At 43.4% G+C, this 23,821-nt stretch overlaps 1 protein-coding gene across 4 annotated transcripts in view; it reads left to right on the top strand.

Moving 5' to 3' along the window:
- PLEKHB2 (pleckstrin homology domain containing B2) overlaps positions 1 to 11,942 on the top strand; it is a 43,398-nt gene extending 31,456 nt beyond the window's left edge. For 3 of the 4 annotated variants that reach the window (XM_058715674.1, XM_058715677.1, XM_058715676.1), the window contains 2 exons: positions 3,095 to 3,203; positions 9,195 to 11,942. In XM_058715674.1, the coding sequence (XP_058571657.1) occupies positions 3,095 to 3,203; positions 9,195 to 9,331 (246 nt within the window). In that variant the 3' untranslated portion in view covers positions 9,332 to 11,942. The remainder of the gene's footprint in view (positions 1 to 3,094; positions 3,204 to 9,194) is intronic. The other variant, XM_058715675.1, reaches the window with a different exon arrangement.
- Positions 11,943 to 23,821: the final 11,879 nt, after the last annotated feature.

The following is a 23,821-nucleotide window of genomic DNA, read 5'->3' as shown; positions in this document are numbered from 1 at the left end:
CCTTTGGTTCTGTGTTTTTTAAATTTCTCTGTGTTCTTTTACTTAAGCTTTTTGTGAATTATTTGAACATGTTTTAAAATTGCCTTTTGAGGGGCGCCTGGGTGGCTCAGTTGGTTAAGCATCTGACTGTGCCTCAGGTCATGCTCTCATGCTCGTGAGTTCAAGCTCCTCGTCGGGCTCTGTGCTGAGAGCCTGGAGCCTGCTTCAGATTCTGTCTCCCTCTCTCTCTCTGCCCCTGTTCGTGCTCTGTCTCTCTGTCTCTCTCAAATATAAATAAACATTAAAAAAAATAAAGTTGCATTTTGATTTATCTATAATGTTTCTTGAGTGTGTCTCTTTGTATTGCTTTTTTAGTGGTTGCTCTGCATTATTCATATTTACATATTTTTCAAAGTCAAGTGTTCACGTTTCTTTTATATATGAGAACCACATCAGATGGTGTTAGAAATTTTGCTTCAGCTGTCAGACTTGTTAGAAAAGTCAAGCTGTGAAGGAAGGTTTATTTACATGTATTTCTGCTCTGTACCTATTTTTTTTTTCTTTTTTTACCTCCTGATGTTTTAAGGGTTCTTTCTTTTATTGTTTACATTTTGTTCAGTGAAATTCTGTTTTTGCCATTCTCTTAGGATAGTAGCTCTGTTGGCAACAGATTCTCAGTTCTTCATCTGAGAATGTCTTGATTTTTTTCTTTATTTCTGAAGGATATTTTCACTAGCGTACAATTTTGAGTTGACATTTCTTCCAGCATTTGTCAAGTGTGTGCTATTTCCTTTGGTCTACATGGTTTCTGAGGAGAAATCTGCTATCATTTACATTTCCCCCCATGTAGGTAATGCATTGTTTGTTTCTTGCTATTTTCATTGTCCTTAGTTTTCAGAAGTTTGACTATAGTATGTTGGTGTGGATTTTGGGGGCATTATCCTATTTGGCGTTCACTGTCTTTTTGTTTCTTGCTAAATTTGGGAAAATTTAGGCCATTATTTCTGGAATGTTTTTTTCAGCCCCACCCCTTTTCCTTTTGAAACTAATGATATGGATGTTAGATGTCCCACATGTCTCAGATTCTGTTCATTTTCCTTTTATTAAAAAAAATTTTTTTTTAATGTTTATTTATTTTAGAGACAGAGCATAAGCAGGGGAGGGGCAGAGAGGGCTGGAGACAGAATCTGAAGCAGGCTGCAGGCCCTGAGCTGTCAACACAGAGCCTGACGCGGGGCTCGAACCCATGGACCATGAAATCATGACCTGAGCTGAAGTTGGACACTTAACTGACTGAGCCACCCACGCGCACCTTCTTTTCTTCAATATATTTTCCTCTCTATTCCACTTTATAGTACGTGTACTGATTCTTTTTCTCTGACATTTCTATTCTGTTTTTGGACAACTGAGAATACTAAAACATCAGGAGGTAAAAAAAAAAAAAAAAAAAAAAAAAAAAAGTATGGTCAGAGCAGAAACTCTGATAAATGAGCATTGGCCTCAACTTAAAGTTGCCAGCTGCATTAACCCCTAACAAGGGAGTCCACTTGTCCTTTGAAGCCAGGCATTGACTTCTCATCTGTAGCTATGAAAATCCTTGATAATATCTTCTTCCAATAGAAGGCTGTTTCATCTGCACTGAAAATCTCTTGTTAGGTGTAGCCACCTTCATAAATGATCTTAGCTGCCGTCTTCTGGGTAACTTGTTGCAGCTTCTACATCAGCTCTTGCTGCTTTACCTTGCCCTTTTATGTTATAAAGCTGGTTTCTTTTCTTAAACCTCATGAACCAACCTCTCTTAGCTTCATACTTTGTTCTGCAGCTTCTTTCCCTCTTTCAGCGTTCACAGAATTGAAGAGAGTCAGGGCCTTCCTCTGGATTAGGGTTTGGCTGATCTTCTACCCAGACCATTCATACGTTCTCTGTATCAGCTATAAGACTGTTCTGTTTTCTCACCATTTGTATGTTCACTGGAGTAGTGCTTTTAATTTTCTTCAAGAACTTTTCCTTTGCACTCACAACCTGGCTGTTTGGTACAAGAGGCCCAGCTTTTGGCCTGTCTCAGTGTTCAACATGCCTTCCTCACTGAGCTGAATCCTTTCTAGCTTTTGATTTAAAACGAGAGATTTGCGACTCTTCCTCTCACCTGAGCACTTAGAGACCGTTGTAGGGTTCTTCTAAATTAGCCTCATTTTAATATTGTTGTGTTTTAGGGAATAGGGGACCTGAGAGGGAGAGAGATAGGAACTAGTGGTTGGTGGAGCAAGCAGAACACACGATTTATCTATTAAGTTTGCCCATTTATATGGTGTGGTTTGTGACACCCCAAAACAGTTATAATAGTAATATCAAAGATCACTGATCACAGATTGCTGTAACAAATATAATAATGAACAGGGCACTTGGGTGGCTTAGTCATTTGAATGTCTGACTCTTGATTTCGGTTCAGGTCATGATCCCAGGGTCATGGGATTGAGCCTTGTGGTGGGCTCTGTGCTGAGTGTGGAGCCTGCTTAAGATTGTCTCCCCCTCTCCCCCTCTCCCCCTCTCCTCCTCTCCTCTTCTCCCCATCTCCCCCTCTCCCCCTCTCCCCCTCTCTCCCTCTCTCCCCCCCCCTCCCTCCCACTCCCTCCCTCTGCCCTGCTCCCCTGCTTGTGTGCTCGCTTGCTTGCTCTCTCTCAAAAAAAGAAAGATATTAATAATGAAAAAGTTTGAAATATTGTGAGAATTAGCAAAATGTGACACAGAGACATGAAGTGAACAAATGCTGTTGGAAAAATTGTGCCAATAGACGTGGTCCGTGTAGGGTTGCCACAAACCTCCCATGTGTAAAAACACAGTATCTGCAAAGTGCAGTGAAGTGAAACACAATAAAATTTCATTATGATGTTGAATAAAAGTAGTAAGAGTGGGCAGGCACCGTATTGTCTTGTTTCTGATCTTAGAGGAAAGCTTTTAACTTTACACTGTTGTTTATGATGTCCTGTGGGCTTGTTGCATATGGCCTTTATTATGTGGAGGTACATTCCCTCTCCACCTGCTTTGTTGGTGATTTTTATTATGAGTGGATGCTGAACTTCGAAATTGTATTTCTGATGGGCCTATTTCTTTTCAGCAGGCATATGGCTATGGTCCATACAGTAGTGCGTACCCTCCAGGAACTCAAGTTGTCTATGCTGCAAGTGGACAGGCTTATGCTGTACCCTACCAGTACCCGTATGCAGGTACCCCACGCCCACCTTCCATTCCTTATTTCTCTTCATTTACTGGGTGGATCTGTGAGGCCTGAAGGAATTGTATTTCTTAGTTTAAGGATAAGTGAGCAGTGCTTCTGGTTGTAGACCACAAATGATTCTACTATGCCTAAAAAAAAAAAAGTTATGTATTTTTACGTTGTCTTATAAAGTTGGAGTAGGCTTGTGTTTTTTTTTTTTATTTAAAAAAAATTTTTACATTTATTTATTTTTGGGGGAGGGGCAGAGAGAGAAGGAGACACAGAATCTGAAGCAGGCTCCAGGCTCCAAGCTGTCAGCACAGAGCCTGACGCAGGGCTCGAACTCACAAACCACAAGATCATGACCTGAGCTGAAGTCGGACGGTTAACCGACAGAGCCACCCAGGTGCCCCAGAGTAGGCTTGTTAAAACTTCACTGTTGTATCCAGATTTATTCTCAAGGAGAGAATTTGTACCTACTGGTATTCACTTATATCCCATTTTAAACGATAACTTTCTCCTGTTTTTTCTCTTCTGGTAACATCCTTCAAATATTATCACTACTGAGGCGATACTCCATTTTGCAAGTGAAATAAAGGCCTGGAAGGTTCTTACATTTATTCCAGGCTTTTGATGAACTTCCATTTTTCACCTTACCTGAGGAAAATTGTAGTTGTGAGTAACTGGCCTGTGTAGGTAGCATCAAGTCCTGGGTGCAGTTTGGGCAGTGGGAGGTCTAAGGTGGCGGTGCAGGAGAGTGCTGGCTGTGAGGCCAGAGCCTACAGTCAGGATGAGGGGGCCCAAGAGCCCCCATCATGTGGTTGATGGACCGAAGAACAAGGCCACACCCAGAAGCCCAGAGAAGGGAAGTCAGGCAGAGGCGGTTGCAGTGGGCATGGCATATCGGATCAATGTATAAGTGAATGAAGCTGGCAAATAGCTTACAAGAGTCCTGAGCCCATAGAGCGGTTGGGAATCTGAATCTGAGGGCTCTGTGAACAAACCTAGTGCAGTGTCTTACCACGGCAGTGGAAGAAGAATCTGTTGCCAGAGAGGTAAGTGGTCACTGATGCTAATCTCCCAGAGAGGCCCAGGGCTGCCGCCCCCTGACTCAAAGTATCCTGCTAATTAGTGGTGGTTACTTTGGTGTGTCATACATAGGTGAGCATCCAGTATGAGAGGTTCTCTGCTTATCTGTTCCTGCAATCTGATGTAGTTCACTCAACTGGCATGGACTGTGACTTTTTGACTTTTTTTCATGTTAAATTGAAAACTAATAAAATGATGATGCTAAAAAATGAAGTATTTGTTGGCCCTGTGATCTTAGCACAACTATTTTTGTTTGAATTACTTTCCCCATACAAAATAAATTTTTGTCATTGAAATCTTATATCACCTTTTGCATTTCTTTTCTCATTTTAAAATTCTGTGTATTCTGAGTGCTACATAATTTCCATAAGTATTTTTAATGACTGCATATTATATTGGGTGATCTTCTAGTATTAACTGTTTACCTTTTCCTGTTTGCAGTCATAAATGTTGCTTTGAACATGTCTAATGATTTTCTTTTTCATTCCTGTTAAATCTTAGAATACATTTTTCATTTCTGTGTATTAAGTTAATGTGTTAAAGGGCATAGACATTTATTTTTCTTTTGATACCATTGAAATTTAGAAAGCTTCTCAAACATGCAGAAGTATGGACAATAGTGTAATGAACTGTCATTTGTCCATTACCACCTTCAGCTAGCATATCATGCCTAATTTTGTTTCACCTCCATCTCCTGTCATCTCTGGATTGTTTTGAGGGAAATCCACACTGTATCCTTTCATCTGACAGTATTACAGTAAATCTTAATACCATTTATTTAATTTTTTAAAAACGTTTATTCATTTTTGAGACACAGAGAGAGACAGAGCATGAGCAGGGGAAGGGCAGAGAGAGGGAGACACAGAATCTGAAGCAGTCTCCAGGCTCTGAGCTGTCAGCACAGAGCTCGACGTGGGGCTCGAACTCCCGAACTGCAAGATCATGACCTGAGCTGAAGTCAGACGCTTAACCGACTGAGCCACCCAGGCGCCCAAATCTTGATACCATTTACCCAGTTGATTCTCAGAACAGTTTGCCAGTTTCTTTCTTTTTTTTTTTGAAGAAAATCTATTGTTATTATTTTTAATTATGGTAAAAAAAAAAAGTACCATAAAATTTACTTTTTTAAAAACCATTTTAATTGTACAGTTCAGTAGTGTACATTTAATTGTACAGGTCAGTAGTGTACAGTACATTCACATTGTTGTGCATCAGATTTCCAGAATTTTTCATCTTCCCATATTGAAACTGTACTCGTTAAACAACAACTTCCCTTTTCCTTCCTCCCAGCCCCTGATAACCACTATTATACTTTATTTTTCTGTGAATTTGGATACTTTAGACATTTCATATAAGTGGAATCCTATAGTATGTGTATTTTTGTAATTGGTTTATTTCACTTAGCATTATGGTTTTTTTTCTTTCTTCTTTCTTTTTTTTTTTCTTTAAAGGAACTTTTATTTTTTTCTACTACTTCAATGATAGAATTGGAGATGTAGCCTGGTGGGGAGGAATCAATGATGGACTGAGGTTGAAAAGGGAATAATTTAAGACTGGTCCAACTGAGGCCAGAGACCATTTACATGAGAAGAAAGGCAAATGACTAATAACAAAAAATTCAACTTCACTAATAAAGAAATGCAAATTGAAATGAGATACCGTTTCTGCTGATCACATTGGCAAAAATGAAGATATTCTTCAGTGTTGGTAAAATTTGCCAGTTTCTACCACTTCTAGGAAGTTCCTGAAGCACTGGTTTCTCAGCTGTCCTGAAAGATTGCTTATTGTTATTAGCTCTAAAAGTTTTGATACCCTCCTTGGGTCTAAAGTGGATCCTTAGGTTGCTTTAGTTTACATTTTTCTGCTGACTGGCAGAGATAAACATGGTGTAATTGTTTACAAACTTGATCTCTTTGCCTGTTTGTCTTGCAGTTGGTGGGTTTTAAGCCCTAGCCTACCATGCCATGAGAGCGAACTTCTTTCTTACTCAGCCCCCAGACCTCTGACTGGGGTAATCTCAGCTGTTTCTTACTGTATAGAAGATCAGATGTTTTGCAGAAGTGCTAGTAAAGGGAATTTCTGTAAATTGGATTCTTTACTTGCTCTTGCCTTTCTTCATAGAAAAAGAGATAGCCCTCTCATGAGCACCCTCAATTTACTTGCTGCAGAGGGCAGAGTCAAGAAGTAGGTGGGCATTCAGCATTAGCATTGTGACCCATCTAGCAGGCATACTTGCTGTGGAGAGGGTGAATTGAGTTTGTGGTCATCCCCCAGTAGCCTTGTCCTGATGACCAGATTGGAGCTTCTCAGTCCCTTTCTGGATACCCCAGTGCTTGGCCAGCTTCATGACATTATGTGGTCTTTAGACACCATAGTCATGCATATAGCAGGGTAAAGGCCTTCTCTCTTTTTAAAAAAAAATTTTTTTTTTTAATGTTTATTTTTGAGAGAGAAAGAGAGACAGAGCACAAGCAGGGGAGGGGCAGAGAGAGAGGGAGACACAGAATCCGAAGCAGGCTACAGGTTCTGAGCTGTTGGCACAGAGCCGGACGCGGGGCTCGAACCCACGAACTGTGAGATCATGACATGAGCTGAAGTCAGACGCTTAACTGACTGAGCCACCCAGGTGCCCCAAGGCCTTCTATTTAATATGATTGGAGCCAGTGGTCAGTCAGCCAATTAAAAAAGTACAAAGGGTGCTGTGTACACGCTATGAGTGTTCTGTTTTAATTTACCTGTGTTAGTGGACAGTGTTCAGCTATCTTTTGACATGGGCTCTAGGATTTTGCTTTGCATTGGCTCCTTTGGTTGGAGTTTTCTTGTCTTGTAAACACTGTGCTCATGACATATCACCGCATCACGGTTTCCCTTGGTAAGTACAAACAAGTCTAGGTTTTAAAATTCTTTTTTTAGTTTTTTAGTTTACTCATTTCCTTGCTCTGATAGTAATTTGTGAGTTACCTGCCTTTATTCAGTCCACCCTAAAGTATCGAACTTAGTTATCCTGGAAGCAATAGCTGCCTATTTCACATTCACATTTTGACCATTTATGTAAAGCTTAGTTAAGTTAGGTAACTACAGTATGTAACTTAGAAATGTCCCCAGCTGACTTTGGTAAGGATTTCTCTTCCTGGTAGGAGCAGAGGCAAGCAGGAGCTGCAGGAGAGGTCTCTCCTGGTCATGTAGTGCATGAGGCCCTTGATGTGATCTACTGAGGGAATGTAGATTTAGATTGTCCAAGGGATCTTCTAATTAAGTCAGCTTGCAAGTTCCTACTATCATTTCATAGTTCCATTTGCCTAATTGAAAACTTTTAAATTTCAAGGCAGTGAAAGTAAATACTACTAGTTCACCAATTTTGAAAGGTAAACATTGCATAAAACATTGTTGGCTTCCAGTGCTGTTACCTGTACTTGATCAGCCCTTTGTTTATAGTGGTGTCATTCTACCATGCAGCTTTGGTGTTTTTTCTTTTCTCTTCTATTCTCCTCCATCATATTTGAGGTATTAGTGGTTTATGAGTGTACACTTGTAGCCTGAGTGCCTAGGTTTGCATGCCCTTATTGCCATTAACCCCTGTGTGCCTCACTTTTGCCCATCTGTAAAATGGGTATAATAATAAACTCAACTCATAGGGTTGTTAGTATTAAGTGAGTCAGTACATGTAAATGCTTGTAGTACTGTAATTGCTTAGAGTACTAAGGACTTCTAAATGTTAGCCTTTATTTTGCTGTTGGTTTTCATCTACATATACACATTACTGTTGTATTAGTTTCTTGCTCCCTTAGGGTTGAACTGTTAAGGGAACAGCAGGTCAGGGAGGGAAGTTAACATTATTTATATTTGTGTAATTTTAAAGCTAATTAGCTGTTAGATAGTATAGCTGTGAAGTATAGAACAGAACAAATAGTACATTTCCAGTTGTAAACTTTAGTCATGCAAATTAAATATTAAAGTTGTTTAAAGTTTGCTTTTTAGAAGTTTTCCCCTTAACATAAGTATTTTCCCCCATAAAGACCTATGATTAAAAATGAGCAAGTTTTATTAGCAGATTTAAGGTCTAATTTAAAAATGGTTTACATGAATATCAAGAAGCTAATTAGCTTTTAAATGGATTTTTCATTTTCAGCTTTAGGTGGAGATTCTTGCCTCTCACAATGCAGGCTCTGTGTATCTCCCATGCTCTCCTGTATCTACCTGTCATCCTAATAAGTGTGACTGGAGGGGAGAAGTGGACATTGGAGACTGGAGCTTACAGCTGCATTAGGATCCTGCTGTTTGCAGTGTCTGGGGGAGGGCAGAAGTGGACATTGGGGACTGGAGCTTACAGCTGCACTAGGACCCTGATGTTTGTAGCATTTGGGGAGGGCAGAAGTGGTCATTGGGGATTGGAGCTTACAGCTGCACTAGGACCTTGGCTGTTTGCAGCGTTTGGGGGAGGGCAGAAGTGGACATTGGAGACCAGAGCTTACAGCTGCATTAGGATCCTGCTGTTTGCAGCGTTTGGGGGAGGGCAGAAGTGGACACTGGAGACAGGAGCTTACAGCTGCAGTAGGATCCTGCTGTTTGCAGTGTTTGGGGGAGAAGTGGACATTGGGGACTGGAGCTTACAGCTGCACTAGGACCCTGCTATTTGCAGCGTTTGGGGGTTTGGACCTTGGAAAGTTGAGCACCTTGGTTTCCTCTTACTGCAGTCTTAGAGACAGTCACCGTGGCCTGTTCTGGGGGAGAGCCGGGGAGCACCCACTCAGCGACTCCACACACCTGTTGAGAGGAAGACAGCACTGTAGGGGAGGGATGCACATGCAGGGAGATGTGACCTCTGCCACTTCAGGGCACACTGTCTTTATGAGGGAATGTTGGACTTCACAAACTGCTCCTCACAGCATCTGCTTTTTCACTTCTTTTTTAGGACTTTATGGACAACAGCCTGCCAACCAGATCATCATTCGGGAGCGGTATCGAGACAGCGACAGTGATCTGGCACTGGGCATGCTGGCCGGAGCAGCCACTGGCATGGCCTTAGGGTCTCTGTTCTGGGTCTTCTAGAGTCCTTCAGATCTGGATGTGCATAGCTTCTGATACCCTGTGTGCAATAATATAATTTGCAGGGCATTTCTGTTGGTGATAAATGTTTTTAATAATAGTTTAATTGTTCTTTTGAAAGTGATGACATCATAGTTCTAACTAATCCATACACGTACTGTAGAGAAGGCTTCTGATTTGTGTTTAGCTAAAACATGGAATCTCTGGGGCACTGGCTCATTCCAGGAGTTTCATTCTAGAACTCTTGGAATACCTTATTTTGGACATACCTATTTAGAATGGCATTTTCTTTTCAGAGTTAGGTATAGTGCTTAAGGGATAATTTAGTGTTCTGTTTATATATGGTGATGTATGAGTGAGCAATGTGGCAAGGAGAACTGCATCTTCTTTCTGTTTAACATTGAACTTTGAAGCCTTGGATCAGAGCTGGCTGCATGTAACTTCAGGAGTTGTGGTCTGGTAAGCAACCAGGAACTTCCCTGAGGCAGTGGGGTGGTATCCCCAGGACCTCTGGGGCCAGCAAGGCTGACTGCTCAGGATGATGGGGTAGGGTCAGCCCCCCTCCCCGCCCTCCTCCCTCCCTCCCCACCTTCCTCCCCACTTCCTCTTAAAATGATGCTTCTTCATTTTATTCTTTGTTCTTTTGGTATGATCCTTGGAAAATATCCCATATTAGGAATTGGCTTGAGCCTCAAAGTTTTATCCTTTAAAACTTGAAGAAGCCAAAACAGTTTGAAGTATGTGGAGGTAGATGTGCTTTATTCAGAGAAGACCCTATGTTTTTAGTGTCTGCTTTGGATATTTTTATTGCCACATCAGCCTACTTATAGCTTATTTTGCTACTTGTTGAGAAAGTGGTATTAAGAGTGGTGAGGAAATGGAATGAGAGCCATACTTACAGTGTGACTGTGTCAGGCCTCTGGGGATCACACTGTGCAGAGGGTGCTCTTTTCCTCTCTTCTGTCCTTCTGAAGAGCAGGTGTCCTGCTTTGTGCAGGACTGGGGCACTGTGATTGTCCCCCAAGCACTGGGGTTCATGGAGCCCTGGTGATGGATAGTGGGGGCTCTTGGGACCATGGCTGTTGGGGAGACTCAGGTTACAGATGGGAAATGATTGCCTAAGGACATGAATAACCTTCTGTCAAGGTATTACTCAGCTTGACCAGGACATGGGCTTTGTTTTTATTCCTGACACAGAAGCTTAAACCATGTAATTTTGAGCCCCAGCTATGTGTGAAGCTCTGGAAAACCCATAATCCCACACTTCTGTTATTTCTTTATATGAATTTGTAAAGCCCAAAATTAGTCCAGTCTTCTGTCCCGCAAGCTTTAAAAAATGTACTTCCACCAAGGCAGTTTAGCACAGTGACAGTCCCTACGCTGGCACTCCAAAATACACCCCTAGTAGCACAAACTCTGTTTTTATTTTCTGTGGCCAGTTACATACATAACTTGTTTCATAGGTCAACTGACTCCATCTCTGAGCAGACTTAAATAGATCTCCATATGAAGCCATCTGCCAAACGACCTTGATGTCAGGTCTGTTTTCCTGGGCAGTTCTGCTGAACTTACACTGTAGAGTCTGTTTCTAGTTGAAAGGAGGTGCACTTGACTGTCACCCCTTTGGATATTTGAGACAGTGGAAAATTGCCAACTGTGATTTCTGACAAGGTTAGTTTTGATGATTAAAAATGTTGCTCTTATGATTTTACATCCTTTGTAGTAAGAATGGCTTTGTTTAGATGATAGTCATTATTAAGAGCTGTATGCTTTACTAATAAAATATTAAACAGTTTTTAATGTGGTATTGGGGTATTGATTTTGAACTTGGAGTTCCTGGAACCACAGGGTACTGAGTTATGTTGCTGAAATGCCTGGGAAGCAGAGTCCCCCCTCTGACGGAAGGGGCAGGTGTAAACTGAAGCTTGGGCACATGTGTGTGCACTCTGTTGGCCAGCCCCATTGGGCAGCCACAGTTCAACCTGGAAATTCAGTGTTGCCAGTGACTTGATGCTGTTAGGAAATGCATAGTAGGTATAAAGATGGGCTGAGATACTTCATTTCCTTGGTCCAATTTCTGTAGATGCCAGCTTTGTGATTGCCTCAATTTAGGTAATCCTAAATCAAAAAAAGTTAGATGAGGTGGAAGGAACTTGTTCAGGTGTGAGTAAGCTTTTCTCACTTTCATGTGTGGAAGAAGTTGCCCACTGACATTGCACACATGCCAAGCTGATTGTTTTTTGGTTACTGGAGTGAACTTCAGAGTCTTAGATAGTAAGGAGAAAAGAAAGACCAGTGGCTGTGTTTCAGATGATCATCCTGAAACAGGCCAGACCTGGACCCAAGACACTGGTCTCAACCATGGTTGAGACGAATGGCCTAAGTTTATTTTCTACATCAGTTATCCTGTTTCATTTTTCTTTCTCCTTCCCAAGTTTATGTAGACACAGGCATGGAATGCAGTTCCATTTCTACCCCCCCCCCCCCGAATTGATCTGTTTTCTGATTGCTTCCCTCTCATAATCTCTTGTGTCCACAGAACCTATTTTCCCTGTATATGCAAATTGTATGTTTATAAGTGAAAATGTTAATACATTAAATGGTTAACCTTAAAGCAGGTTGCATTGTGACTTCTGTTTTTTTAAATTAAATTTAGTTAAACTAAATAAAACCCAGCTTACCTATTTCTCCCACTATCCACCCCCACTTCTGGCAACTACCAATCCATTTTTTAAAAAAATTATAGTAACACACTGTCAGTTTTTTCTGCTACATCATGGGCAATAAGAATGGCAGTTACTGAGTGGGGCGCCCGGGTGGCTCAGTTGGTTAAGTGTCTGACTTTGGCTCAGGTCATGATCTCATGGTTCATGTTTTGGAGCCCCGCATAGGGCTCTGTGCTGACAGCTTGGACCCTGGAACCTACTTTGGATTCTGTGTCTCCCTTGCTCTCTGCCCCTCCCCCACACGTGCTCTGCCTTTCTGTCTCTCAGAAATAAATAAACATTAAAAAGAGATTAAAAAAAAAAAAGAATGGCACTTAGAAATCCCTGAGTGCTGGGGAATGTATTATCACATCAGAAAAGAATGACTCATTAGATTCTTACAGTAACTCTATAAGGCACTATTGTCCAGGTTACACTGGATGAAACAGGCTCAGAAGTTAAATATTTTTCTCAGGAGCACACAGGTAGTAAGTGAAATGGGTTTATATCTGATATGAAAGCATATTCTTTTTCCTTATGCCATGTCCTATAAAGGTGTAATTTCCACAGGGACATATGGATGGCATGTGTAGTAATACTTGTAAGATGACTATTAGAAAACTGATCATCCTGAACCATCTACTTGGCAGTGCAGATTCAGTAACTTCTTCCAACTACATGTCTTTGGTTGCATGACTGTGTATTTTTTTTTTTCCCTTTCCCCATCCGCAAATTAAATCTCTAGATCCTGAATTACCACAGTTTCCTCTGGGCTAGTTTTTCTGTTTCCCTCACCTATTGCAAACTTTCATTAAATGGTGATGTGTGGTTGCGTGTTACAGTTTAAGATGAGGAGTTTTATTTATACCAGAAACTTTGAGTCTCTTGGTTTCATTTCTTTAGAGAGCAATCCTCCAGTATTTTGCCAGGAGACACTTTCTGGGTGTGGAGAAGGGTAGACACTCCACACACAGACCACAGCCCTTTCCCCCTCCAGCTTGACTTTATCGTCATCTGTCATGCTGACCCCTGCTGCCTCCAGCTGTATAAAATTTTTTTGAATAAGTTATACATAGCACCAGAATTTTTTTTAAAAACAAAGATTTAGTAATGGGTTATCCATCTGCCCATTTCCTACCCTCTCTTGAGAAGAGAGGTTCTCTCATGAAGGTTTATCTTTCATGTTATCCTTCATGCATATATAGTCTAGTACAAAAAATATTCTTATTTTTCTCCCCTTTTTACACAGAGGTTGATATATACACCAGTGGTACCCAGACACTTTAGTCGCAGGATCCTTTTACACTATTAAATTTTTAAGGCCTCCAAAGAGCTTTTAAACATGAGTTATATTTATCAATATTTTCCATATTATGAAATAAAATTGAGACAATTAGAAACTTAAAACCTATAACAGAATTTACAAAAATTATTTTCCAAACCAAAATCTGAGGCAAAGCATTTTCACATTTGAAGATATTTCTTTAGCATCTGGTTTAATAGAAACCAGCTGGATTCTCCTGTATGTTTCTGTGTTCGGTCTGATTTGATTTGTTAGTTGAGGCATAGAAGGAAATATGGCTGCACATAGACATGTAGTTGGAAAGGGAGGACTGAGCAGACCCCCTGAAAGGGTCTTGGATACCCTAAGGAGTCCTTGGATCATACCTTGAAAACTGATGTATGAAAGCTCTTTTCTTCTTTTCCCCGACTTAACATATCTGAGGTGTTTCCATGTAGTACTTAAAGAACTTCCTCATTCATTTGATTTATCCTATAATTCCATCCAGTACCCATTTGACTTTTGCTATTGCTAACAATGCTATAATGAAGGATATTGTTCAAAAGTTTCTCATCCCAGTGTGGGGCTCTTGAAGGGGTTGTGTTCCTGTTGGCTCTGTGGAACTCATGGATGATAAGCTTCTCTGGAGCATAAGACCTGGAAGTGGGAGTCTGTCACTGTATGCAGAGGCTGACTGCTGTGATAAGCCACTTGAGATCTCAGGAGCTGAGTGCTGAATGCTTTACTGTTCAACTCCTAGTCCTGTGGTTGATTTCCCCAGGCTATCATTTAGGGACCACACTGGTTGTCTTGGAGTCCTTCGTGGATGCCAAATGGAACAGAAAGGTGGTGAAGATCTACCCATTCTTCAGCTTGGCAGTGGTGCTCAAACTTTAGACATTCCAGTGGTAAGAGCTAGTCACACGACCCTAGCTACACAGTGTAGTCCGAGTTCAGGAGCAATCTGTCCTGATGACAGTTGCCAATGAACATCCAGTGAATGGCAGATAACAATGGCCAGCTATCCTTGACACTCAATGGAAATCAGTTTATATTAACCCTCAGTTGCATAGTATTGACTGATTGGTACAGTAGGTGGTTGCAAATTACATGTAAATTGTTGGTTCATACAACACAAACATTGCTCACAGATTTTGTTCTTGTTCAATTATTTCTTTCCCTACTCCCCAGTTGACAGGCAGCTTGGGGCCTAGGGGAGGAGAGTCCCCCTTCCCAGCAAGGAATGTGGTCATTTCACTCATTTGTTCTTTAATACCTTAAACTCATTTATCACACCAAATAGTGGGCTTTGTGGCAGATTACATCATTGCCCCTGATTGTTCCTCCTCCCTTCGCTGAGAGAGTTTTACATTTTTGCTTGCTTCTGTGTGACTTACCTTGTCTCCTCAATCACTGGGAGGAACAGACCTCTCTGCCTCACCTGGGGTATGGTGTGTGGCATGAATTGGCTCAGGAACATGAGTGTTCTCGTCCAAACTGTAGAGCCCAGGTACTGATAACAAGTGCATATCCCTGGGACTCAAGTCCGGAAGGGCCAGAGGAGTTCAGGGTAGACTGGAGTCTTCATTTTCACCAAACCCCAGGGTACTCCTTCCAGCCTCAATGCCCCAGTCCCAGGGTCCCCAAGCCCTGCCTCTCCAGAACACTTATGCCTTCCTCTCTTCTCTGCCAGGGGCACCTCCCTTCCATCCTTGCTGTGCCTAGGGAGATTTTCTGCCCCTTCCGGGTGAAAACAGCAAGGAGGAGAGTGACACAGTGGGAGGCAGGTGTTTGGTACACTTTGCATGGCTCTCTGGCTGTTCCTCTACCTGGCCAGTGGTAAGTCAGGTCAGAGGCACCCCCTGCCCCCCCTGCCCCGAGCCCTAGTCATCCAGATGACATTCCTTAATTAAGCAGGGCCATTCCCCTAGTGGGCAGTGAGCCTTGGGCTCTCCTGAGCAGCCAACCAGGCAGGGCCCTACCTGGTTCTTCTGGTGATTGTCAAGAGGCCAGGTGAGCATGTCATGGGCACAGAGAATGTGTGCCAAACACAGTGGGAGGCTGAGGCCTTGGATCCTTGCAGGAAGGTGTGGGTATGGTCCCCATACCCACAGGCTGTTCATCCCAGTTCCCAGGAGCCGCCTCTCATGCCACGATGGGGGTGGCAGGTATAAGGCAGATGTGAAGGAAGGACTGCGGGAAGGACTTTGGGGGCTTCCCCAAGTCTAAGTATAATAATGACAGAACCAGCCCCCAGACACATAGCAGGAGCCCAGATGTTCCTTCTCTTCCCCTCCATTCCTTTCCTAAATGAGTGGTTCTGTGAGTGTGGTCTCAGACCACCAGCAGCCCCCCTCCCCCAGAAATCTACTGGAAATGCAGACTCTACGGGCACCTGAGAGTGGCTCAGTCAGTTAAGCATCTGACTCTGGATTTTGACTCAGGTCATGATCTTACGGTTTGGGAGTTTGAGCCCCATGTCGGGCTCTGAGCTGCCAACACGGGGCCTGTTTGGGATTTGGTCTCTCCCTCTCTCTGCCCCACCCTTACTCATGCTCTCTCTCAAAATAAATAAACTTAGGAAAAAAAAAAAAAGAAAAGAGAAAAAAAAAAAGAAATGCAAACTCTGGCTCAGCCCAGACCTGAATCAGCAACTCAGCCCTCAAGTTGATTCCACTGCAAGTTCAAGTCTTGAGAACCATTGGCCTAAAATAGACTTCCTGCTCCCACCCTCTCCCACCCACTCTCTCCTTCTCTCTTTCTGTCCTTCCCTCAATCTCTCCCACCCCACCCCTTCTCTGCCTTTCTCTGCCCCCTGTCCCACTTCTCTGCTGGGGAGCAGCTACACTTCCTCCTTGCAGCAGCTGGTTCTGAGAATCACCACTGGGTGTCAGAGCAGCCTCAGCAATGTCTCTGCTGTCAACCCCTCCCAGGTCTGCCCTGTCTCCCAGGGCTCCCACACTTAGCCCCAAAGAAGACATGCTTGGATCGTGGTGTGGGTCTGACTGCAGAAACAGAGCCCCTGTACCCACATTCCCGCTCCCTGCTCACTCCCCTGGACTGAGGCCAGTGCTCCATGTTCCCATCTTCTGTCTCCAGTGTTTCGGGGCTGAGGAGGCCTTAGGTGCCGTCCCTAGAGGAGAAGGGGCTTGCTGAATGTCAGTCACTCCAAGACTGTCCAGGTGGAGAGTGTTTCCCTGTCCTTTCCTAACACCCCAGGGTGAGCCACATAGGCCCTGAGGAGGGGAATCTGGTAGTGTCTGTGTAATGGGGACAAGGACAGCCCCCAGCACCATGTAGGCTGTCATGAAGGATGTGAGGTTCATGCCCAACTCACTCCTCCCAAGGTGCCTCTCTCATGCTGGCCCTCCCTCCACAAAGCTTCTGCAAACTCCAAGCTTTGAGTCCATCTGTGAGCCCTGGCCTGGGCCTCCCAGGCCCTGAGGACCCTCCATACAGGTCTAGTCTACACAGTTAGGCCCTGTCTGTCCTGCCACTGTAGGCCCTGTCTTAGGCCCTGTCCAGCCTTGTGGTTGCTGCTTCCTCCACATGAAAGGGCAGTGTGCCTCCTGAATGCCCCCCCCCACCCTGCCCCGAGGCTATGCCCACAGTCCCCGCCAGACTCACTCAAGTCTTCCCCTCTATTTTAGGCCAGAGTACACCACCCATGCACTCAACACACACTGGGCTCTGCTCAGTGCTAGGCACTGGGGCATGAGACTAGAGAGACCAGGTTGTTGCCTTGTGGAGCAACCACCCCAACTTAGTGGGTGCTGCACAGTGCTGGGAGGGGCTGCATTGGAGGGCAGGAGTTATGCTGGGTTTCCAGACTATGGCGGAGCCATGAGTGGCTTTAGCAGGGTGGCTCTGGGGACAGAGAACTTGGAGAAGCGCTGGGAGGAGCTGGCAGCTGTGTGGTGGAGGCCAAACCTTGGAATAATTGGAGATTTGTTGTCAAACAAATCTTGCTGAGGGTTGGCTGGAGGATGGAGGAGTGATCCCTGACCAGGATCCTGGGCCTCATCCTGGGGCCTCTGGGTAGGACGGGGGCAGAGACGGGAGTGTGCTGTGTGAGGTGTGGGATTTCTCCTGAATGTCCTATGGGAGCATCTGGAGGGCAGGACAGAGGTCTAGGCAGAGGGATGGTCCTGTAAGGCCTGGAGCTGGTAATCTGGGGCACAGGGACTCTCAGGACAGACCTGCCAGGATGTGAGGGAGCCACAGGGCAGGTGGGCATGGGGGTTGGAGTGGAGAGGGGCTGGGCTGGAGAGGGTGTTGTCAGCAAGAGAGCAGCAGGGGAGGGTCAGAGAGAGAAGGAGGGAGAAACCCAAGCAGGCTCCTTGTTGTCAGCTCAGAGCCCCATGCAGGGCTCGAACCCACAGACTGGTGAGATTATGACCTGAACTGAAATCCAGAGTTGGACGCTCAGCTGACTGAGCCATCCAGGTGCCTGGTCTGCTACACCTCTTGATGTGTCCTTTTTGATGAGGGAGCATAAGGCAAGCTGACAGGCCACAAACAGCCCCCCACTCCCTGGTGGGATATGTGGGGATATTCCTCAGGCACTCTGGCTGCCCAAGAACAGAGGAAAGGGGAAAACAAAGGGTTAACTGATAGAGATCTTAGTGCTGCAGGACCTAAGACTCCGTCATCCCTCCATAGTGAGGTGGTGAACAAAGGCAGAAGGAAAAGGCAGATAGAATTAAGTTTCCTTATAAACTGCAGCCCGTTGACAAATACTGGAGGTAGGCAGAGTAACTCCCTATGTCTTTTTGTTTTGTTTTGGTTTAATCTTTATTTATTTTTGAGAGACTGAGTATAAACAGGGGAGAAGCAGAGAGAGAGGGAGACACAGAATGTGAAGCAGGTTCCAGGCTTGAGCCGTCAGCACAGAGCCTGACACGGGACTCAAACCCAGGAACTGGGAGATCATGACGTGAACCAAAGTCGGAAGCTCAACCTACTGAGCCACCCAGGCAGGAGTAACTCCCTATGTCTTAATGATAATGCTCTGCTAGAAGGAAAAACAACCCTAGCTTGACAATAGCCAGGCCTCTGGGATCCTGGGAGTCTTCTTTAGCATTATGAAAATCTCATTGGAAACTTCCCCTGGACTTACCTCCCCCAACCCCAGTCTCCTCATGGTCCCAGCCTCCTCATGGTCCCGGGGCAACTCTTCCCACCCACAGGTCCTGTCCCTGTGCTTTAATAAAATCACATTTTTGCCCTGGAGACGTCTTCAAGAATTCTTTCTTGACTGTCGGCTCCAGACACCACAAACCCCACTGTCACTCCCAAAAACCTCATCACTTTTGTCCTTTGGAGAGCAGTTCATCTAGTCTTCAGATCTTCTGGAGAGGGAAATGATTTATCTGCACCTATAGGTTAGGTGTGTCCACAGGAGGGGGTGAGCCCAGGACCCACCTACACTGCCATCTCGGATGCCATCTCTAGCTGCTTTCAAGATTCTTCTTGTCCTTAGTTTTCAGAAATTTAATTATGATGCACTCTTGGCATGAATTTATTTGGGTTTATTTTGCTAGGTATTTTTTCAGTTTCTTAAATCTGTGAGTTTGTGTCTTTTGCCAAATTTGGGAAGTTTTTGGCCATTATTGATTTGAATATTCTTTCAAACTCAATCTCTTTTCTCCTCTCCCTGAGACCATGATGATATGAATGTTAACTCTTTTGTTTTCCCCCAGAGGTCCCTGAGGCTATACTAGTTTATTTTCCTTCTTTATTCTTTATCTTGTAAATTCAGTTAGTTTGTCTTCAGGTTCCCTGATTCTGTCTTCTATCATCTTCACACTACTTTTGAGCCTAGCCATTGTTCCTTTTTTCCGTGATTGGCTTTTTCAATTCTATTGTTTCCATTTTTTTTTTTTAATTTTTTTTTCAACGTTTTTAATTTATTTTTGGGACAGAGAGAGACAGAGCATGAACGGGGGAGGAGCAGAGAGAGAGGGAGACACAGAATCGGAAACAGGCTCCAGGCTCCGAGCCATCAGCCCAGAGCCTGACGCGGGGCTCGAACTCACGGACCGCGAGATCGTGACCTGGCTGAAGTCGGACGCTCAACCGACTGCGCCACCCAGGCGCCCCTGTTTCCATTTGTTTTTAAAATTACTTTTATTTATTTACTGAGATTTTTCAATTTTTTCACTTGTTTGTAATTTTTTGCTGTTGAAGCATTTTTATGATTGTTGATTTTGTGCCAAGTCTTAATTTATAAAGGTGACTGAATGACGACATGAAGAGGTTGATGTCATTGCAAGAAATTTAATGTTACTCACACTTTCCCTAAGAGGCATGCCATGTAAGGCCACAGAGGTGGGGAAGTACCTGTGTTGTTCAGGAGGCAGGAAGTAACAAAAGGAAGGCATAGGCCATGGCATTTTGGGGGATTTCTGAAAGAAAGGCAGGGCAGGGCAGGGCAAACAGCTTAGGATTGGCTACTTTGAATAATTCCAGCAGTTTCTGGGGAAGAGAGGCTGTCCCTAGTTGTCTGGTACCTGACTCTCAGTTGACTTAGGGTAGGAGAAATATTGCCTTGGTGTGACAGTTCCATAAAGGTTGGGGTTATGGACTCTGGATTGGTTGGTTTGCATCTGAAGGGTAAGTTTGCTGGTGAGTTGCTTACTATTTTTAGGAATTAGGTAGCCCTGGGAGTGCAATCTCTTTCTGGCTAGCCAGGTCAAAACATCATTAAATATGAAAAACATGATTAATATATGGTTCAAAATCCTTGTTGGATAATTTCAACATCTGATTCATCTTGATGTTGGTGTCAGGTGAGTGATTTTTCTCATTCAGGTTGTGATTTTCTTGACTTTTACTTTTTCTTATGTTGAGAGACTTTGGGTTCTGTTAAATCTAGTTATGTCTATGCACAGGTCTGGGCCCACTTTTTGTTGGCTGTGGTTTTAATGGCAGTTGAATTTTCAGAACTTTGGAAGTGATATTTTGTTCTGATTTATCTGGTGTTGTTGGGGCTCCTGCTGGCACAAGGTGGTGCTTTGTCTGGGGGTGTAGGGGGTTTGTCCAGGTTGAGGGATTGGGAAGAGGAGCCTCAAGTTCCTGGGGACAGAGAAGTTTCTCTGGCCATGTGTTTTTCTGGTGGGATCCATCTGTGGGCAGGGTTGGAAAGCACCTCATGAGCTGTGCACTTACTGTGTGTGTGGATGCCCCCCAGCTACCTTGATGTCTTTGGGTCAGAAAGTAGGATCTCCTGTCTGCAGAGGGAGGTGAAGAAGCTTTCAGGGCTGGGTACTAACTGTGGCAGAATACCTCTTGTTCCTGCCACCCATCTGCCTTCATGCCTCTTTGCAGGTGGGTGGGGTGAGGAGAGGAATCTCAGGCCCATGTGTACAAAGAAGATTTGGGGTCCCTGCTTATAGTCGTGGTTCCCCCCAGCAGTCTCAGTGTCTCCCTGTCAAGGAGGGGAGTCTGGCTCAAGGGCACAAAGAAGCTTCTTTGCCTAGGTCGTTTGTTGTGGTAGAAGCCTTCTTGCCTACACTTCCCTGTCCCTCATCCCGCCCCTGGGCCATCTGCAGGGGAGGGCAATCTCAGGCTCCCAGACATGAAGAGATTTCTTGTACTGGGCTACTTCTTGTAACCAGGCCATTCTTGCTGGTACCTCCAAGATACTATCTGGGCTGGGGTTGGAGAGTCTCAGGCCTGGTGAGGAAGGAGAATACCTCCTCAGCCACTACTGTCAGTGGGGCTCCTGACTGATCCCCTTGCTGGTGGTGCTGGGTTTGCTCAGTAGTGTTGGAGGGACTCCTGTTCCAACCAGAGGAAGCATGAGCCTACTTGTGCCACCTTGTCATACTAAGTTGAGGATGGGGGCCTGGGAAAGAAATGTTAGGCCTGGGTCATCTTCTGTTGGGAAGACAGAAGGTGCCCTACACTGTGCTATGCCTCCAGTCCTAGTTTGGGGGACTAAGCCAGTTTTCCTTCCTCTTTCCATCTTTGAGAATTCTTCTTGGTTGCTTTTTGTTATTTCCAGGGTTTGTAGTTGTGCCCCGTGGGAGAAGCACGGAGAAATGGCTCTGTGCCATCTTATCCAGGCTGGCACTTCTCTTGCCTTTTTGTTAAAACATTTTTGAGTATATTTGACACAAGACATTACATTAGTTTCAGGTGTACAACATAGTGATTCCACTTCTCTATATGTTATGCTCTGCTCACCACAAGTGTAGCTACCCTCTGTTATGTACAATGCTATCACAGTAACATTAACTGTATTCCCTATGCTTTACCTTTATTCTCGTGGTTTATTCATTCTGTAACTGGAGGCCTCTATCTCCTACTCCCTTTATTCATTCTGCCCATCCCCCCACTCCCTGTCCCTCTGGTAACCATCAGTTTGTTCTCTATTTATGGGTTGGATTCTGCTTTCTGTTACTTTGTTTTTTAGATATAAATGAAAATCATATGGTTTGTGTCTTTCTCAGTCTGACTTATTTGTTAGGTTAGTACCCTCTAGGTTTATCTTGTCATGTGAATGGCATGTGAATGGCATGTGAATGGCAAGATCTTATTCTTTTTTATGGTTGAGTAATATTTCATTGTGTATGTATATACCACATTTTCTTTATCCATTTATCTATTGGTGGACACTTTGGTTGCCTCCATATCTTGGCTATTTAAAATTTTTTTTAGGGGCGCCTGGGTGGCTCAGTTGGTTGAGCATCCAACTTCGGCTCAGGTCATGATCTTGAGGTTGATGAGTTCGAGCCCCGTGTTCGGCTCTGTGTTGACAGCTCAGAGCCTGGAACCTGCTTCCGATTCTGTGTCTCCCTCTCTCTCTCTGACCCTCCCCTGCTCATGCTGTTTCTCTCTGTCTCAAAAATAAAGATAACATTAAAAAAAATTTTTTTTTACATTTTTAAAAAATGTTTATTTTTTAGAGAGAGAGAAGACAGAGCATGAGTGGGGGAGGGCAGAGAGAGAGGGAGACATAGAATCCAAAGCAGGCTTCAAGCTCTGAACTGTCTGCACAGAGCCTATTGCAGGACTTGAACCCACAAACCAGGAGATCACGACCTGAGCCAAAGTCAGATGGCCAACCGACTGAGCCACCTAGGTACATCAGAGATTAAACATTCTAATGCTTACTCTTAAGTCTACAAACCAGACTTAATAGTGTCAAATTTGCCCCCTAATTGACACTGGATTCTTAGAATGTTGACCTCCCACTATCCTTGCCATCCATTCTCATCTATTATTGTCCAGTAGTTTAGCTCCTTTTTATATTCTCCAATTTATCATAATTATTTTATAGTAAACATTTATATTTGCCTCATTTGCTATTTCTTTGTATCTCTTCTCTTTTCTTCTACATGTAATCTCTTTCTCTTAGGAGTCATTTCCATTGGGTATGCAGTGATAAGCCATCTGAGTCTTTGCTTGCAAATATCTTTATTCTCTTATTACTCAGGAATAATGGTTTAAACAGTATAGAATACTAGAGTGATGGTCAGTTTATTTGTTTGTTTGTTTGTTTCGTTGGTTTCTGGTCAACATTTAGGATAGTTCACAATTGCCTGTTCTCCAATTTTTGCTTTGAGTTTTGCTGTGAACATAATTTTTGTTAATTTTGTTAGTAATCTGCCTTTTCTTTCTACTTACTTTACAGTTTTATTTTGTCTTTGCTGTTTATCAGTTTTGCTACAATATGTCTAATTTAGACATTTAAAAATCTTGCTTAAAACTTGTGATTTATGAATCTGAAGATTCATTTTTTTTTTATTTTTGAGAAAATCCTCAGCCATTTTCTTTCAAAAATTGTGTCTTCTCCATTCTATCTTTGCTCCCCTTGTAGAATTTCTGTTAAGTGAATGCTGGACCTTCACCTGTTCTCTCCCATATCTCAACCCCTTTTTCATATTTGTCATCTTTTGACTTTCATTCTTTTTTTAATTTTTAATTTAATTAATTAATTTTTTAATTAGTCAGGACATAGTGCAACAATGAGTTCAGGAGTAGATTCCTTATTGTCCCTTAGCCATTTAGCCCATCCCCCCTCTTCCACAACCCCTCCAGCAACCCTCTGTTTGTTCTCTATATTTAAGAGTCTCTTATGTTTTATCCCCTTCCGTATTTTTGTTTTTGCTTCCCTTCTCTTATGTTACCTGTTTTGTATCTTAAAGTCCTCATATGAGTGAAGTCATATGATATTTTTCTTTCTCTGACTAATTTCTTTTAGCATAATACTCTCTAGTTCCATCACATAGTTGCAAATGGCAAGATTTCATTCTTTTTGATTGCCAAGGAATACTCCATTGTATATATATACCACATCTTCTTTATCCATTCATCCATTGATGGACATTTGGGCTCTTTCCATATTTTGGCTATTGTAGATAGCACTGCTATAAACATTGGGGTACATGTGCCCCTTCGAAACAGCACACCTGTATCTCTTGGATAAATACCTAGTAGTGCAATTGCTGGGTCGTAGGGTAGTTCTATTTTGAGTTTCTTGAGGAACGTCTATACTGT

Source organism: Neofelis nebulosa, chromosome 2 (assembly GCF_028018385.1).
Source record: "Neofelis nebulosa isolate mNeoNeb1 chromosome 2, mNeoNeb1.pri, whole genome shotgun sequence".
Classification (NCBI taxonomy): domain Eukaryota; kingdom Metazoa; phylum Chordata; class Mammalia; order Carnivora; family Felidae; genus Neofelis; species Neofelis nebulosa.
This window is presented reverse-complemented; position numbering and strand designations above follow the sequence as displayed.